We start from the raw sequence: 17,018 nt of genomic DNA on the forward strand, positions 1-17,018 counted from the left end.
TAGGCTCTGAGCTGTCAGCACAGAGCCCGCTGCAGGGTTCGAACTCATGAACTATGAGATCATGATGTGAGCCAAAGTCCAACACTCAACCGAGTAAGCCACCCCAGGTACTCCACTTTTGCTCATTTTTAAATTTGGTTGTTTGTTTTCTTGTTGAATTTTAAGAGTTCTTTGCATATTTTAGATATCAGTTCTTTGTCAGATATTTTACAAATATTTTGTCCCAGTCTGTGACTTGCCTTTTCAGTCTCCTGATGGTGATTTTCAAAGAACAGGTGTTTTAAATTTTATGCAGTCCGGTTTATAATTGTTCTTTCATGATTGTATTTTTTGTGTTGTTTCTAAGAAGGTAGAAGCTCAACATCACCTGAAGTTTCTTCCTTATTATCTTGTGGTTTTACATTTCATATTTAGGTCTTTGGTACATGTTGAATTAATTTTTGTGAACAGTGTGAAAGCTCATTTTTTTTTGCATATGGATATCTAGTTTTTCTAGTATCTCTTGTTGAAAAGACTATCTAGTATCCTTTGTTTTTGTTTTTTGGGGGGTTTTTCGCTAGGTTTTCTTTCTTTTCTTTTTTCTTTTCTTTTTTTTTTTAGTATAATTAACAATGTTATATTAGTTTCAGGTGTAAAACATATTGATACAACACTTTTTTAAATTTTTATTATTATTTTTTTCAATATATGAAGTTTATTGTCAAATTGGTTTCCATACAACACCCAGCGCTCATCCCAAAAGGTGCCTTCCTCAATACCCATCACCCACCCTCTCCTCCCTCCCACCCCCCATCAACCCTCAGTTTGTTCTCAGTTTTTAAGAGTCTCCTATGCTTTGGCTCTCTTCCACTCTAACCTCTTTTTTTTTTTTTTCCTTCCCCTCCCCCATGGGTTTCTGTTAAGTTTCTCAGGATCCACATAAGAGTGAAACCATATGGTATCTGTCTTTCTCTGTATGGCTTATTTCATTTAGCATCACACTCTCTAGTTCCATCCACGTTGCTACAAAGGGCCATATTTCATTCTTTCTCATTGCCACATAGTACTCCATTGTGTATATAAACCGCAATTTCTTTATCCATTTGTCAGTTGATGGACATTTAGGCTTTTTCCATAATTTGGCTATTGTTGAGAGTGCTGCTATAAACATTGGGGTACAAGTGCCCCTATGCATCAGTACTCCTGTATCCCTTGGGTAAATTCCTAGCAGTGCTATTGCTGGGTCATAGGGTAGGTCTATTTTTAATTTTTTGAGGAACCTCCACACTGTTTTCCAGAGTGGCTGTACCAGTTTGCATTCCCACCAACAGTGCAAGAGGGTTCCCGTTTCTCCACATCCTCTCCAGCATCTATAGTCTCCTCATCTGTTCATTTTGGCCACTCTGACTGGTGTGAGGTGATATCTGAGTGTGGTTTTGATTTGTATTTCCCTGATGAGGAGCGACGTTGAGCATCTTTTCATGTGCCTGTTGGCCATCCGGATGTCTTCTTTAGAGAAGTGTCTGTTCATGTTTTCTGCCCATTTCTTCACTGGATTATTTGTTTTTCGGGTGTGGAGTTTGGTGAGCTCTTTATAGATTTTGGATACTAGCCCTTTGTCTGATATGTCATTTGCAAATATCTTTTCCCATTCCGTTGGTTGCCTTTTAGTTTTGTTGGTTGTTTCCTTTGCTGTGCAGAAGCTTTTTATCTTCATAAGGTCCCAATAGTTCATTTTTGCTTTTAATTCCCTTGCCTTTGGGGATGTGTCAAGTAAGAGATTGCTACGGCTGAAGTCAGAGAGGTCTTTTCCTGCTTTCTCCTCTAGGGTTTTGATGGTTTCCTGTCTCACATTCTGGGCCTTTATCCATTTTGAGTTTATTTTTGTGAATGGTGTGAGAAAGTGGTCTAGTTTCAATCTTCTGCATGTTGCTGTCCAGTTCTCCCAGCACCATTTGTTAAAGAGACTGTCTTTTTTCCATTGGATATTCTTTCCTGCTTTGTCAAATATTAGTTGGCCATATGTTTGTGGGTCTAGTTCTGGGCTTTCTATTCTATTCCATTGGTCTATGTGTCTGTTTTTGTGCCAATACCATGCTGTCTTGATTACAGCTTTGTAGTAGAGGCTAAAGTCTGGGATTGTGATGCCTCCTGCTTTGGTCTTCTTCAAAATTACTTTGGCTATTTGGGGTCCTTTGTGGTTCCATATGAATTTTAGGATTGCTTGATACAACATTTTTATACATTACTCAGTACTCATCATTGTAAATAGAGTCCCCATCTGTCACCAAAACTTCATTACAGTATTATTGACTATATTCTTTGTGCTATACTTTTCATCTCTGTGACTTACTTATTTTATAACTGGAAGTTTGTACCTGTTAATACTCTTTATTCATTTCACCCATCCCCCAACCTGGATCCCCCTGGCAACCATTCATTTGTTCTCTGTATTTAAGAGTCTTTTTGTTTCCTTGTTTGTTTCTTTATTTGTTCATTTCTTTTTTAAATTCCACCTATCGGCGCCTGGGTGGCTCAGTCAGTTGGGTGTCCTACTGAAGCTCAGGTCATGTTCTCACGGTTCGTGGTTCGAGCCCCGTGTCGGGCTCTGTGCTGCCAGCTCAGAGCCTAGAGTCTGCTTCTGATTCTGTGTCTCCCTCTCTCTGGCCCTCCCCCACTCATGCTCTGTCTCACTCTGTCTCTCAAAAATAAATAAACATTAAAGAAATTTTTTTTAATTCCACATATGAGTGAAATCATGGTATTTATCTTTTCTCTCTGATTTATTTCACCTAGGATAATACCTTCTAGGTCCATTGATGTTATTGCAGATGGCAAGATCTTTTTTTTTTTTAACGACTGAGTAATATTCAATATTCGTGTACGTGTGTGTATATATACACACATGCCACATCTTTTTTACCTATTTGTCTATCAGCGGACACTTGGGTTGCTTCCATATCTTGGCTATTATAAATAATGCTGGAATAAACATAAGGGTACAGATATCTTTTTGAATTAGTGGTTTTGTTCTCGTTGGGTAAATATTCAGTAGTGGAATTACTAGATCATATGGTATTTCTGTTATTCTGTCTTCTTTGAAATACCTTTGCTTTGGGGCGCCTGGGTGGCGCAGTCAGTTAAGCGTCCGACTTCAGCCAGGTCACGATCTCGCGGTCCGTGAGTTTGAGCCCCGCGTCAGGCTCTGGGCTGATGGCTCAGAGCCTGGAGCCTGTTTCCGATTCTGTGTCTCCCTCGCTCTCTGCCCCTCCCCCGTTCATGCTCTGACTCTCTCTGTCCCAAAAATAAATAAACGTTGAAAAAAAAATTTTTGAAATACCTTTGCTTCTTTGTTAAAGATCAGTTGACTGTATTTGTGGATTATTTTTGGATTCTCTGTTTTGTTCCACTGATCTGTTTATTCTTTAATCAGTATCGCAGTCTTGATTACTGTCGCTTTATGTGGTAAGTCTGGAAATCACTGTCAGTATTCTGACTTTCTTCCTCTGAAGTATTGGTTATTCTGGCTCTTTTTCCTGTTCATATAAACTTTAGAATCACTTTGTTGATATTCACAAAATAATTTGGTGGGATTTTGATTGAGACTGTGTTGAATGTACCATTAAAAAACTATAATAACCGTGAACATAAAAATACATATATTTAACTTTTTCTTAATGATGAAAAAAAGAAACATTAAAGGTTTTGTGAAGTCAAAGTGCAACTGAGATTAGAAAATAAATTAAGAAGAAAAATTCTGTCTCTCCTTGCCTCTTACACATGCATCTCTACTGGCTAGTGTAATGTGTGAATCACAAACTTTAGTACAGAATCACACATATTAGTAATCAAAAAGCTTGGGTCGAAGTGGAGAAGAACATAAATATATAGGTACAGCCACATAGTTTAGGGAGATTCCTTTAAAACGGCAATGATAATTATGCAGTGATGTGATTATTAGGTGTTTGGATTGACTATCAGGTACTATTGTATGGATTCAATTTAAATGGGTTAAAAAAAGCTTATCTCTTAAAGATTCCTTTTTGTATTTATCCTGATCTTATTTTGGGGGAGATGATTTTATTTGCTATATTTATAGAACAGTGTTAAATAATATTGGTGATGGTGGACATTTCTTTCTTGTGCTTCTATAACTACTGAACTCATTTTTGCCCTCCCCCAATACCCTTATTGGTTCAGTTCTTCATATTTAGTCAACTACCTGGCCTGTGGTCAGCTACATAGATTCTGGCTTTGCTAACACACTGTCAGCCTTACAGTGTATTCCCCAAAACAGCATGCAGTCTTCTGTTGCTTCCACCATCTAATTTCTCTACCAGAAATCCACAGTTGTTAAAATCTGTATACAAATACAGGTTTATGCCTGTCAATTTAATATGAGGTGGTGTTTTCAGTAATTCCTCTATTATCTCATGTTTATTTTTCTTTACCTTTTTTACGTCTTCATCCCTGGGTTTGTGCTTGCACTCTTGGAAAGTGATTTTACCTCTCATTTTCAAACATTTCAAAGGTTCAGATTCCCATATGTGAACTTCATCGTCTTCTCAGAATGTGAAATCTCAGAATCTTCATTATCTCTCAGTCATTTTTTTTCCTTTCCTGTCTTTAATTGTGTCCTTCTATTTTCTGAAATAACCGTTGTTATGTATTTGCTTTCTGTTCCATCTTTGTCTTCTTTTGCATCTCAGTTATCTTCATTTTTTTCCCCAGCAAACTGCAGTAAGGTGTTATGTTACTTCCAATGGTTTGTCAGATAGTTTAGTACCAAATACGTAAGTTTAAACAAATTGTGTTAAAATTTACCATTTGAGGAATGTAAGTGAAAGGTTATATGGCATTCTAGTATTCTTTTGACATTTATGTTAGAAAATTTTCTCAACATAAACAAGTTGGAAATTATTTATAATAAATAATATAATAGCAATTAGTTTTTATTTAACATTTACTGTATATCAGGAACTGTTCTAAGCACTTTAACATATATTACTTCATATGAGACTTACAGCAACCTAATGAAGTAAGTACTCTTATTATCCTTAATTTATAGATCAAGAAAATGAAGGATAGATAAAGTAACTTGTCCTGTTACTAGCTAATAAGTGACAGAGATGAGATTTGAACTCAGGTAATCTATGCAGGTAATATAAAAATGAATAAGATATGGCCCTATTTTCAAAGGGCTTGCAATGTAATTAGAGGCAATAGCTATATAGATTTCTTCAATTTATGCTCAATAAATTAAGGATCCTGAAGTGCTAGTTTTATCTAGTTGAGGGCATCAGGAAGGGCTTTTGGAGGAAATAGCATTTTAGTACTAGGAGAAGATATGTTTCATTTGGGATCTCATGGTGGAGGTATTTGAAATGCAAGCTAAGGTATATGAACTTCATTTGGTGTGCACTGGCAAACATTGAGAATTAAAGAAACTGTGGCCCAAAGATATTATTTTCAGTAGCTAGTTACTATCAGCCAGGATTTAAACCTTAATCCTAGGCAAGAGGCAGTTCTTTTATACCATTGTGGTTTTCTGGATACCATATCTTTTACCCTGTATTGTTAGTGGTAAAGACTTGTTGTGACTCTTCCTTTGAAATGCTTTTAATTCATTAGTTCCTTGCATGTGGGTCATATTTAGTCAACCTAAAATAAGCCTTATTCTCAGTATCTTCCCTCTGTAATTTTTATTTTATTCATTTGGTAAAATAGGAAGTAAAGTTTAATTTGATTATTAACTGGTACTTTTTAATGTGACTGCTTCCAGATTACAATTTTAAAGTAGTGCTTTGTTTTAATGTCACAACCAAAGAACTTCAGAATCTCAGAGATGGAAGCTTGAAAAGAAACAATCTAGTAGTTAAAATCCATGTTCCTTAATCATACAGTGAAAGCAGCAACAACAACAAAAATAAACAAATTAAAAGCTAACTGTTTTTGATATAGAGGAAAAGAATACACAGTCTTTGTCTTCATGGAGTTCATGATTTGGCACAGATTGCACATGAACACAATATACTGTGTTAAGTATCGTAGTGGGGCACACTAGAGGACTCTATAAGGACACCTGTGGAAGTACCAAGCCCTGCTTTAGGAAGGGATTAAGGAAGCTTTCCCTGAGGAAATGCCAACTAATTTAAGATGAAGAGGAGTTATCATTCTTCAGATCAAGTGAGCAGTGGAGGGCAGGGTAAATAGCCTAGCCACGAGTATGGAGAGGTTGACATAGGTTTGGAGATGAGGGAGATTATAGTGTGCTTTGGCAATCTCAGGTAATTGGCTATGGATTAAGATGTGTTGAGGGATGAAGTTGAAGAATAAATTGGATTTAGGCTATCTGTGGCCTCATAAGCCATATTTGAGTCTCCTTGTCCCTGAAAAACATGCCTTGCATTTTGTGCTGTTGTTTTTTATTTTCTTGTTCCAGAAAGCCTTCTCTTTCATTTCAGTCATACTTAAACCTCATACTTTATAGTTCATCCCAGGTTCTTTCTTGCCCAAGAAAACCTTCCAAAGTATGTCAACTTTTTTCTCTGAAAACATAGCTCTTATCTCTACTCTTCATATGCCAGATGAGTCTATGTTTTTGTTTTACTACTTTGCTAACTTTTTATTATTATATATTTTTCATCATTCCATGTATACATTACCCATCTATTCAGTAATGGATGGTGAAATCATATTAATTGATCAGTAGTTGAAATTTAATCATTAAACTATATTTTGAACCAACAAGTATAAGGCAGAAGTATATGCAAACATATTAGAGTCTTAACTATAGATCAAAAATTTTTAAGTTCTTAAAATTTTTTTTCTTGGGTTAAAACAAAAATCAGGCCTGAAATAAAATACGAAAAAATAGTTTCAGAGAAAAATAATTTTGTGAAAACCAAGCCCATGTTGAATATTTAAGAGTTTAGAAATTTGGGAATATTTGTTATAAATTAGAAAATCTAGTGTTTCAGGGCGCCTGGGTGGCTCAGTTGGTTGAGTGTCCGACTTCAGCTCAGGTCATGATCTTGCAGCTTGTTAGTTCGAGCCCTGCATCGGGCTCTGTGCTGACAGCTCGGAGCCTGGAGCCTGCTTCTGATTCTGTCTCCCTTTCTCTGCTCCTCCCCTGTTCACTCTCTCTCTCTCTCAAAAATTAATAGACATTAAAAAAAATTTAGTGTTTCTACTTTTTCTGTGTGGTTAAAATTTAATGTGTTGTGACTTTGGCAAATTTAATGGGTCATGAATTTAACTTGAATTCTGCTATGTTAATATGGCCATTATATTGGAGCGAGTGCTCGTTCAGTGTGTTATTTAATATATTGAGGTCTCACATATGTAACAAGTTCATGTCTTAAGAACCAGCTGGAATTATGTATTACATGAGTGTAGTAATTTAAAATTGCTTTAGCTAATGACTTCTGATCAAAGCATTGTGTTCTTCACAATCTATGAAACACATCAGCCCCAGTTTTTGTGGCTTTTTGTTTTTTGTTTTTTGGTTTTTTTGGTCTGCTTTTTCAAGCACGTATATTGTATGAAACTAAAGGGAAGTTTAAATTTTCTTAGAGTAGACTTTTTAAAATATATTTTAAGATTGGGAAATATGTGGTGTATATAAGACTTTTATAAAATCAAGTTTAATCTTTATTAGAAAAGAAGACTTACCAGTAATGTAAAAACAAAGTAGTAACAGTTTGTCTGTCTTAACTGTTTGCTGGGACTTACAAGAAATAGGAATCCAGGCGTGTGTGACCAAACTGGGAATGAAGATAGATAGCATAGTTATGGGGCTAAAAAAAGATGTGACGTCCAAGAGACCAGTTAAAATCAAGAGGTAAAAAGCAAACAATCCATTCAGGCAAAGAAAATGAGTGTAATTTGGGGGGGGGGGGGGCAAGGCCTTTCCCTAGAGTTTTTTCTTTCTCTTCCATTTACTAAGGAATAAGGTTTATTCAACCAATGTGTAAAATACATAAAAAGGGGAGGGAGTGGAGAAGATAATTGTATTAATGAGAACTAGAACTAATTGGAACTTTTGGTGGAAACAAATTCAGTGTCCGAGGTAAGCAAAAGTCAAAGGCTTTGTGATAATGATAACTGATATGTAATAATCACTGGAATAATTTCATTACCTTGTTTTTTTCTGAAATTATATTGTATATCTTTTCCCTCCAACTTCTTCCCCTGCCCTTCCAGAGGCTCTCCCTATAGAGAATCTCCTTTGGGTCATTTTGAAAGCTATGGAGGGACCCCCTTTTTCCAGGCTCAGAAGATATTTGTAGATGTACCCGAAAATACAGTGATACTGGATGAGATGACGCTCCGGCACATGGTCCAAGATTGCACTGCTGTAAAAACTCAGTTACTTAAACTGAAGCGTCTGCTGCATCAGGTGAGTTCATATGAACATTTTTAGTTCTGATATTGTGAATTGCAAAATGAATTGACTTTTTAAAGTTAATTGGGTTTCTAATGTCTATTTAGATTTCTGTAGAAATAATGCTTATAAATAGTACATAACAAACTTCTGTGGGAGAAAAAAAACATGGGATTTTGTGTGATGTTCTCAGTATGGTCCCCAACATTTATGAGCTGTGTGATATTTGGTAAGCCAGTTTTTCTTCTATTTCCTCATTTTTATTTTATAAGGTTGTTGACACAATTAGAAATACTAGTTGTAAATTTAGAGATCTAATACCTGATGTATGGTATTCAGGCATTTAGTCATCAGTAGCTATTATTATAATTTCAGCTAACTAGGAAATCAACAGCAGTTTTTACTTACATAGTCATGTAATTTAACTTTTGTTTGAAACCTTTAAGTTTAATCTTCCTCAGTCCTTTCATTTCTTTATTCTAGAAAATCTAGACTCAACAGTGATGTGACTTGTCCAAAGACACAGGATGAGCTGATGGTAGAACCTGGCTTCTTGTTCAATAGTACTTTTTTTTCTTTTTTTTTTGCTTGAATTTACAGACAAGGTCAGATGCATAGCAGAAAACTAAGGAATAAAATTCTGATTTTATTTTACTTTATTTTTTTAATGTTTACATTTGAGAGAGGGACTGAGCATGAGCAGGGGAGGGGCAGAGAAAGAGACACACAGAATCTGGAGCAGGCTCCAGGCTCTGAGCTGTCAGCACAGAGCGGGATGCGGAGCTCAGACTCACAAACCCGTGAGATCATGACCTAAGCCGAAGTTGGATGCTCAACCTACTGAGCCACCCAGCTGCCCCTAACAATATTAATTTTAAATCATGAATGTCTTTTGGTTAATTTTAAAGCTTTGTTTGTTTGTTTGTTTTTGTAGGCTAGCCAGTTTTTGCTTAAAATTATGGTTGAGAAAGAATTGTCTCGCTTCTCTCCTGAATTTATTTTCTGGATTACTTTCCTCCGCGTTATATGTTGTAACTTCTTATGAGCAGGGACCATTTCTTAGAATTCCTGGTGTTTATCAAAACCAGACTCATGATATATGCTCAGTAAAAGTTAATTGAAGTGAAATATGGCTCCTGTGTTAATAATGATGATTAGTGTAAATATCCAGTTAAAGTTACGTAAATTGTTTTATAAGTATTTGATTATGGATTCTCCAGACTGCTCTTCTCTATTCTTGTGGATTTTGGACTACCCTTTGAAAGAAGCTTTTCCATGCTACAACTAGGAACAAGAAAGTAGAGAATCTTTTTCAAATCTGAGATCCTTGGACTTGTCTCAAGGCAGAGATTCCATGATTGAACTCTCCAGACATAGATAGAGCTTACGTTTTTAACTCTAACTAGAAGATAGACTCTGGTTTATAGTGTTTCTCTGTTTACTACTCCGGGGAGATTTTCTCATCAGGAGCTTCAGGGTCAAAGGAAAGAGGAGGTAGAAGGGGTGGGGAATAGCCAAAATATGTTAGATATCTACTTTGAATCAGTCATTGTACTAGCTATACTGTGTACCCTCTTTTGTTTCTGGGTTTATTGGCCTGAAATATGAAGCATGATAAATATCAGCTAATCAGACCAGGCCATGTCTAATAATGACAGAAGTAACATACTTCAGGAGAGAATACGTGATTGATAAGACACTTAAAAGAAAAACTGTGACTCTCTTAATGGTTCTTTTCTGTCGTTACGACCTCTGAAATTTTTAAATGAACACTGATCAAATTAACTTTACCTTTTTATTTATGCATTGAAGACAAAATTATGAGAAGAAAAATTGCAGAATCTTTTTAGTGCATCTTTGAAATTTCACAAAATGCTAATAGAAGTTAAAAGCTGAATGAGTGTAAAATTTCATATAACTGCCTCTTAATTTCTTCCCCATGTAATACTACTACTCAATTTAAAGAAGTTCAGTGTGATACATACACATAGTTTGAAAAATTCACATAGTATCCAGGCTTAATAAAATGCAGAATTTCTGTCCTTCACTCCACCTCAGTCAACCTTTTTGTTGTTGTTGTTGTTTTCGTTTGTTTATTTATTTTGAGAGAGACAGCATGCGCGAGTTGGAGAAAGGGAGAGAGAGAGGATCCCAGGCAAGGTCTGCACTGTCAGTGCAGAGCCTGATGTGTGGCTCAAATTCATGAACTGTGGGATCATGACTTAAACTGAAATCAAGAGTCAGACACTTAACTGACTGAGCCACCCAGGCATCAACGTTTTCTAATCTGAACAGATTACCGTCTGAAGATTTCTCTAGAGCTATCATGCAAGGACTTCCTTTTGTCATATTCTGGGATTGGGTCCACTATTTCCTGTATATCTTCTTCTTATTTAAAAAAAAATTTTTTTAATAAGTTTATTCCCTCATTTTGCTAGAGTATATCTTTCATTTACTTTCTAAGAGGGGGTAAATGGATGGTAAGTTTTTTTTAGTTAGTACATTACTGAAAATTTCTTTCATCTACTATAGCATATTAATGATTTGCCTGGGGTGGAAGTGAGTTTTTCCTTAGAAATCTGAATGCATTGCTTTTCTAGGATTCAGGTTAGCCACTGGGAAAAGTCTACATTCTGATCCCCTTTACATTTTATGTTTCCTGTTTTTATTTCTCTGAGAGATTTGTAATCTTTTTTTTTCCCCCTGGCACTCTAATCTTTTATTTCTGGCATTCTGCAGTTTCACAGTGATGTCCTGGGATTTGAGTTTTGTTGTAGTTGTTTGTATGTTTCCCACTTAATGTCTGGGTAGAGTCTTTGGAGATTCATGTAGTGTGAAATTTTCTTAAGCTATTTCCATGATTTTATTTTTGCCCCATTGTCTCTATCTTTCTGGAATTCTTGGTAATTACAAACTAGAACTTCTGAATTGATTCTCAATCTTTTATCTTTTTATTTCATATTTTCCTTTGGATTTGATTATCTTTTCTGGTATATTTCCTCAACATCATATTCCAGCTCTCCTTTTCTGTTGAATTATTTATCTTGGCAATTGTATTCTTAGTTTTCAAGAACTCTTTATAATATACCATTCCTTATTCATATCATTCAATTTTTGTTTTGTCAGTAAGTATATTAAATAGAGTGTTTTTATTAGGTTTTGTTAAGGTTTCTCAGGTTCCTTGCATTATCTCTCTTTCCAAAGAGTCATTTTGTTTATGTTTACTTTGGTTTCTCTTTCTATTGGAATATTTCTTCAAATATCTGATGATTATTTATTGTTCATTAATATTTAGGAGTGAGGAACAAAAAAGTTGATTCAGGACTCTTTGTACATTAGCTAGGCTGGTCAGCTGGCTGGCTTGATTTTCCAGGACTGCATTGGTATTGGAGGACCTGCAATATCTACTAAGTGGAGGATTTTTCCTTCTTAGGTTGTTGCATTTTCTCCTGAGAAGAAACCACTAATTTTTGTTTTGTTTTGTTTTTGCTTGGAATAGAGCTAGAAGACTGGGAGTCTGTTCTTGCCTTATACAGACTTACAATTAATTTCCAGCATCTTTAACCCTGATGGGTCATATTCTTTTTCTGTATCTAGCATTTGGCCCTCATTGGGGTTTTGCAGGGCAAATTGGTTCTTTTTTGTTGTACATATTGATGTACATACATATTGGTGGAATTGCTGTTAGAGAGGTGGAGTTTTGCACTCATTTGCAAACATAAGAACTTAAATTTAAAAGCACTAGTAACCGGTATCTACTTGGGGCTACTCATATGAGATTGATTATTATAGGGAGGAGTCACCGGAATTCTCATATTTTGACTGAGCCCTGCAAGATTTGACTGAGTACTAGCTCATGAAGAAAAATGTCCACAAAGAAAGAGGTAGTTGCATCATCTCTTTGGTTCTCTTACTTTGGTGTTCTCTCCTCCAGATGGCTTACCCCAAGGCAGTGTTCCTTAAATTCAGAAAGAAATATTTTCCTTGATTGTTTTCAGCAGTTTAAACTATTTCCCTTATAAGATTAAATTAAATTCACAAAAGGAAACTAAAGAGAAATGATTAATGAAAATAAAAATAGCATAAAAATCATTTCTATAGCCTACTTCTTAGAGGAAACAATAGAATTTTATAGAGCTCCAGGGGACTTTACATATAAATATGTAAAACTTCTATTACCTAGTACTCAGTAAATGTGTGTTAGATTGATTTTAATCAGACAGTTTTATAAATGCCTTACCTGCCTTAGTTCCTGGTGATTCCTTAATCTAGTGGCCCTTCATTGCTATCTTTATTTTCTTAGTCTTCAGGACCTGATTAAGAGGCCCTACTTGATAAGGACAAATGAGAAACAACATTTGTATTGTCTAGATTCCCTTAGTGTCTATTACCATTTTGAAGGAATTATCTTTAAAATTGGTCTCAGTTATACAAAGAAAAAGAACTAAGAGAGAGAGAGAACAAAGATGTTTATTATAAGGAATTGGCTCATGTCGTTATGGAAGTTGAGAAATCCCAAGATCAGCAGTTGGCAAGCTTGTTCTAGTCTGAATCTGAGTTCTAGTCTGAGTCTAAAGTCTGAGTCTGAGTCTGAAGGCCTGGGAGCTAGGAGAGCCAACAGTGTAAGTTTCAGCATGAGTCTGGGTTCAAAGGCAGCAAAATACCAATGTCCCTGGTTTGAAGACAGTCAAGACTAAAAGAGAGTGAATTTTCCCTTACTCCACCTTTTCCTCTATTCAGGCCTTCAGCAGATTGGATGAGACCAACTTATAAGTCCATGGAAGGTAGTTTTGGTAGAAGCATTGTGAGCAGAGAAGCAAATCCATATACAGAGTAAGCGTCTATTACAGTAAGGACAAAACATCATCTTTTCCGTGATGCAAGTGGTCTAGTATAATCAACCAGCCACCAGGTAGCTGGCTGATCATCCAGGGAGTGGTGCCATATCAGGGACTCAGTGTTGATCTCTGCTGCTGGCAAGTTAGGCACTAAACAATGACCATAGCCAATGTGGCCATGTTGCTGAGTCTGTGCATAATTTGTATCCCTGCCACCATTGCCATTTTGTTCATGAGCCATTTTGGATGACAGAGGTAGCTAGGGAAAGACGCTGACTGGTATCTGTGGAATGGATCAGACTATCCACTTAAATTTTTAAATCCTCTTCTGCTGAGATCACCTTTTGGTGAGCATTCACATGATACAAATATCTTCATATTTTTTGCCCATTCACAGAGGGTCTATCCATACACCTCTTCCCCAAATTTCTTTTTCACCAGTTTTTCAATCATGTTTCTTCTAAGTCCCTGACCATTGGTCCATGAATTGGTATATAATCATATGTCTGGACATTTTTTCTTCTAAGCAAAGTGAATAGCCACATGCATTACTTGAAGTTCTGCCACTGGGAGGATTTCTCTCCTCTGCTACCCTTCCAGGATGTACCAGAAAGGAACCGTAGTGCTGCAGCTGTCCACTTGTAGGTGTTGTCTGCATATTATATGAAACCATCTGGAAACCAAACCTGCGTCTTCTCTTCCTCTTTCAACTAATTTTAGGGAACTCCCCATGAGGCCATAGTATAGTTTCAGAGAGAGAAGGCAGTATAGCAGGAAGGTGGGGGGACCATGGCATTTGAGCCACTTCTTCATGTACCTTACTTTTATCTTTGGCCTCTTCAGGCCCGATCACAACTATTACCACTTCTATTTGATGATAGAATGTTTCTGTGTACCCCCAACTTTATGACTTTGTGTGTTAGATAATATCCTATTCATGATGGGCAGCTCAGGTAGCATGGTAACTCGGTGGCCCAAGATTAAGCATTCAGTCACTACTAAGACCCAGTAGCAGACCAAAAGCTGTATCTCAAAAGAACAGTAGTTATCTGCAGAGGATGGCAAGGCTTTGCTCCAAAATCATAAGGGCCTGCATGTACAAGGGTCTACAAAGGCCTCCAGACAGTATCCCTGTTTGTCACTGACACTTCCACCCCATGGAATCTGTTGGATCATATCACCCAAGGGGCAGAACAGCTTGCACAACAGCCTGGACTTATTGCAGAACCTTCTGGACTCTACTCAAATCTAGCAGCTATTTGGGTCGCTTGGTAAATGGGCCAGAATAACACACCCAGATGAGAAATATGTTGCCTCCAAAACTCAAAGGTGCCCACTAGGTGCTGTACATCTTCTTGGTTGTAGGAAGATCCAGATGCAGTGACTTACTCTTCACGTTAGAAGGGGTATTTTGACATGCCCATGGTCCTCACTCCTGCACACTGTCTTTTTCTGCAAACACTTGTTTTCATATTCCGTTTTTTGTTCCTGGCAGTGAGGGTAAATTGATGATTGGACAGTGCTATTCAAAGTAGCTTGTAAAAGTGTTTGTTACTAATCCTTGGAGAGTTAAAGTAGCTCTTTCCATAATAGAAATCAACACATTTCATCCTTTCAGAAATATTTGCTATCAAAAAAAAAAAAGACTGAGCCAAAACCAAACTGTGTTTAATGACCAGTTGATTTATAGTCTGGTGCAAGCTTTTTATTTTATTGTGTTGCAGACAGAAAATAGTCTGTGCCAAAACAAATCTGTGAATCAAACTGTAAATAACACTGGTGAAAGATACTATTCTTACTTGTGAAAGACAAGTCAGGGAAGTGAAAAGATATGCAACCAAATATTACATTAGCAGTATCCTTATGTAGTATGTGAAATAGAACAATTGCTCTGGGAATGGAGATGAAGAAATTCACTCTCTGCCATCATAGAGAAGATGTGAAACTGCGAGTTGAGTTTATCAGGTGAAGAATTTGTGGAGGAAATCAGTGGATTCAACATGAACAAAGGTATAGGTTCTTGAGAGTATGAGCTCATTTGTCATAATGACTGTAGGAAAACCCATGAGTACCTAAGATACTCAATAAAGAGAAAGCCAGAAAAACCAGTGCTCACTTGGTACACTTTGAGGTAACTATTAATACAACTTCTTACTTTACAAATGTTTATTAACAAGAAAAATTAAGCATTTATGCTGCATTTACGGTGGGACTATATTTCAGTAACTAAAGCGACATCTATATTTCAATAACTAAATCCTTAACGAAATATGATTGAATTTTGCTGAAGAGTGCCATCAAATAAATGTAGAAAGTGTGATAAAATTAGGGAAATGTTATTGTACAAACAACAAAGAAATTTCTAATGAATTTTTCTTTAAAATTTTTTTAATGTTTATTTTTGAAGGAGAGAGAGAATGAGAGAGAGCGCATGAGCAGTGGAGGGGCAGAGAGAGGGAGACACAGAATCCAAAGCAGGCTGCAGGCTCTGAGCTATCAGCACAGAGCCTGATGTGAGGCTCGAAGCCATGAGCCGTGGGATCATGACCTAAGCCGAAGTTGGATGCTTAGTTGACTGAGCCACTCAGGCGCCCCTCTAAAGAAATTTTCTGAAGAAATTTCTGCCTTATGCCAGGATTATTAATTATTGTTATAACTGTGAGGTGAATAGTCCGTTCACGTAGTGCCAAAGTAACACCATAATTACTTATAGTGGCAAGAGAAAACCATACTTGTTCATTGGGGAGACCAAACTGTCCTCACCCTAATCCAGAGATAGTTTTCCCATTAGTAATGAGTTGAGTTAGCTAGATAATGTGTATCTGCTCATGTGATACACATAATTGTGCATAATATATTCTAGCCCAAAACATTTAATCTTAATTCCTCAAGTTACTGCTCACAGATTTCTTTTTACAGAATAAACAGATGATAGAAGAATAAGAGAGGAAGGACAAATTCATATGGTTGGAAGTTCTGTAGAAAAAATTGTAATATCCCTTTAGCTTGTTAGTGTACTAAAAAGTTGATGAAGGGAGGTGAAAGTGCTACATTAAAAGAAATTTAAGGGACAACTAGATGTAATGTGAAATTCTGACCTGGATATTGGTTGACAGATCAACTATAGAGGATATATTTGGCCAATTGGGGGGAAATTTGAGTATGACTTCTATATTAGATGAGGTAAAAATTTGCCAAAATGAAAAGATAGATATTGTTGGCTGGTTATAGAATACTATTTACATTATAATCATATATCTTTACATATATCTATATATGTGTATCTCCAGAAGGAAATGCACTAAGGTGTTAATAGTGGATTCTCACTGGATGGTGAGAATGTGATGTCTTTTTTTCTTTAATCTACATTAAAGAAAATGTAGATTTCCTTTTTTTTTTTTAAGTTTTTTAAATTTATTTTGAGAGAGAGACAGCATGAATGGGGGAGGGGCAGAAAGAGAGGGAGAGAGAGAATCCCAAGCAGGCTCCATACTGCCAATGCAAAGTCTGTTGCAGGACTTGCACTCTTGAAATGTGAGATCATGACTTGAGCCGAAACCAGGAGTCAGTTGGATGCTTAACCAACTGAGGCACCCAGGCTCCCTTAATCTACATATTCTGATTTCTCATTTTCTATAATATGTATTTACTATTTTGGGAAAAAATAAAAGGTTATTGAAAAGGTACATGTCTTATTCAAACATCAGTTCATAATGGGATATAGTGAAAATGTAGGATGTTAGAGAAGAGGCAGCAGTGATAGGCTTAGGGCAGATTGTAAAGGCCCTTTGTGCCACAAAAGGAGCTTGAGTGTT

The 17,018-nt window shown here is 36.4% G+C and overlaps 1 protein-coding gene across 9 annotated transcripts in view; it reads left to right on the forward strand.

The window, feature by feature from the left end:
- Positions 1–17,018, forward strand: part of CCSER2 (coiled-coil serine rich protein 2) — a 194,025-nt gene that overhangs the window by 112,162 nt on the left and 64,845 nt on the right. For 8 of the 9 annotated variants that reach the window (XM_027062458.2, XM_027062460.2, XM_027062459.2 and 5 more), the window contains one exon: positions 8,185–8,380. The exons of the other annotated variant lie outside the window; for it this stretch is intronic. In XM_027062458.2, the coding sequence (XP_026918259.1) occupies positions 8,185–8,380 (196 nt within the window). The remainder of the gene's footprint in view (positions 1–8,184; positions 8,381–17,018) is intronic. 9 annotated transcript variants of the gene reach the window in all.

Source organism: Acinonyx jubatus, chromosome D2, assembly GCF_027475565.1.
Source record: "Acinonyx jubatus isolate Ajub_Pintada_27869175 chromosome D2, VMU_Ajub_asm_v1.0, whole genome shotgun sequence".
Lineage (NCBI taxonomy): Eukaryota > Metazoa > Chordata > Mammalia > Carnivora > Felidae > Acinonyx > Acinonyx jubatus.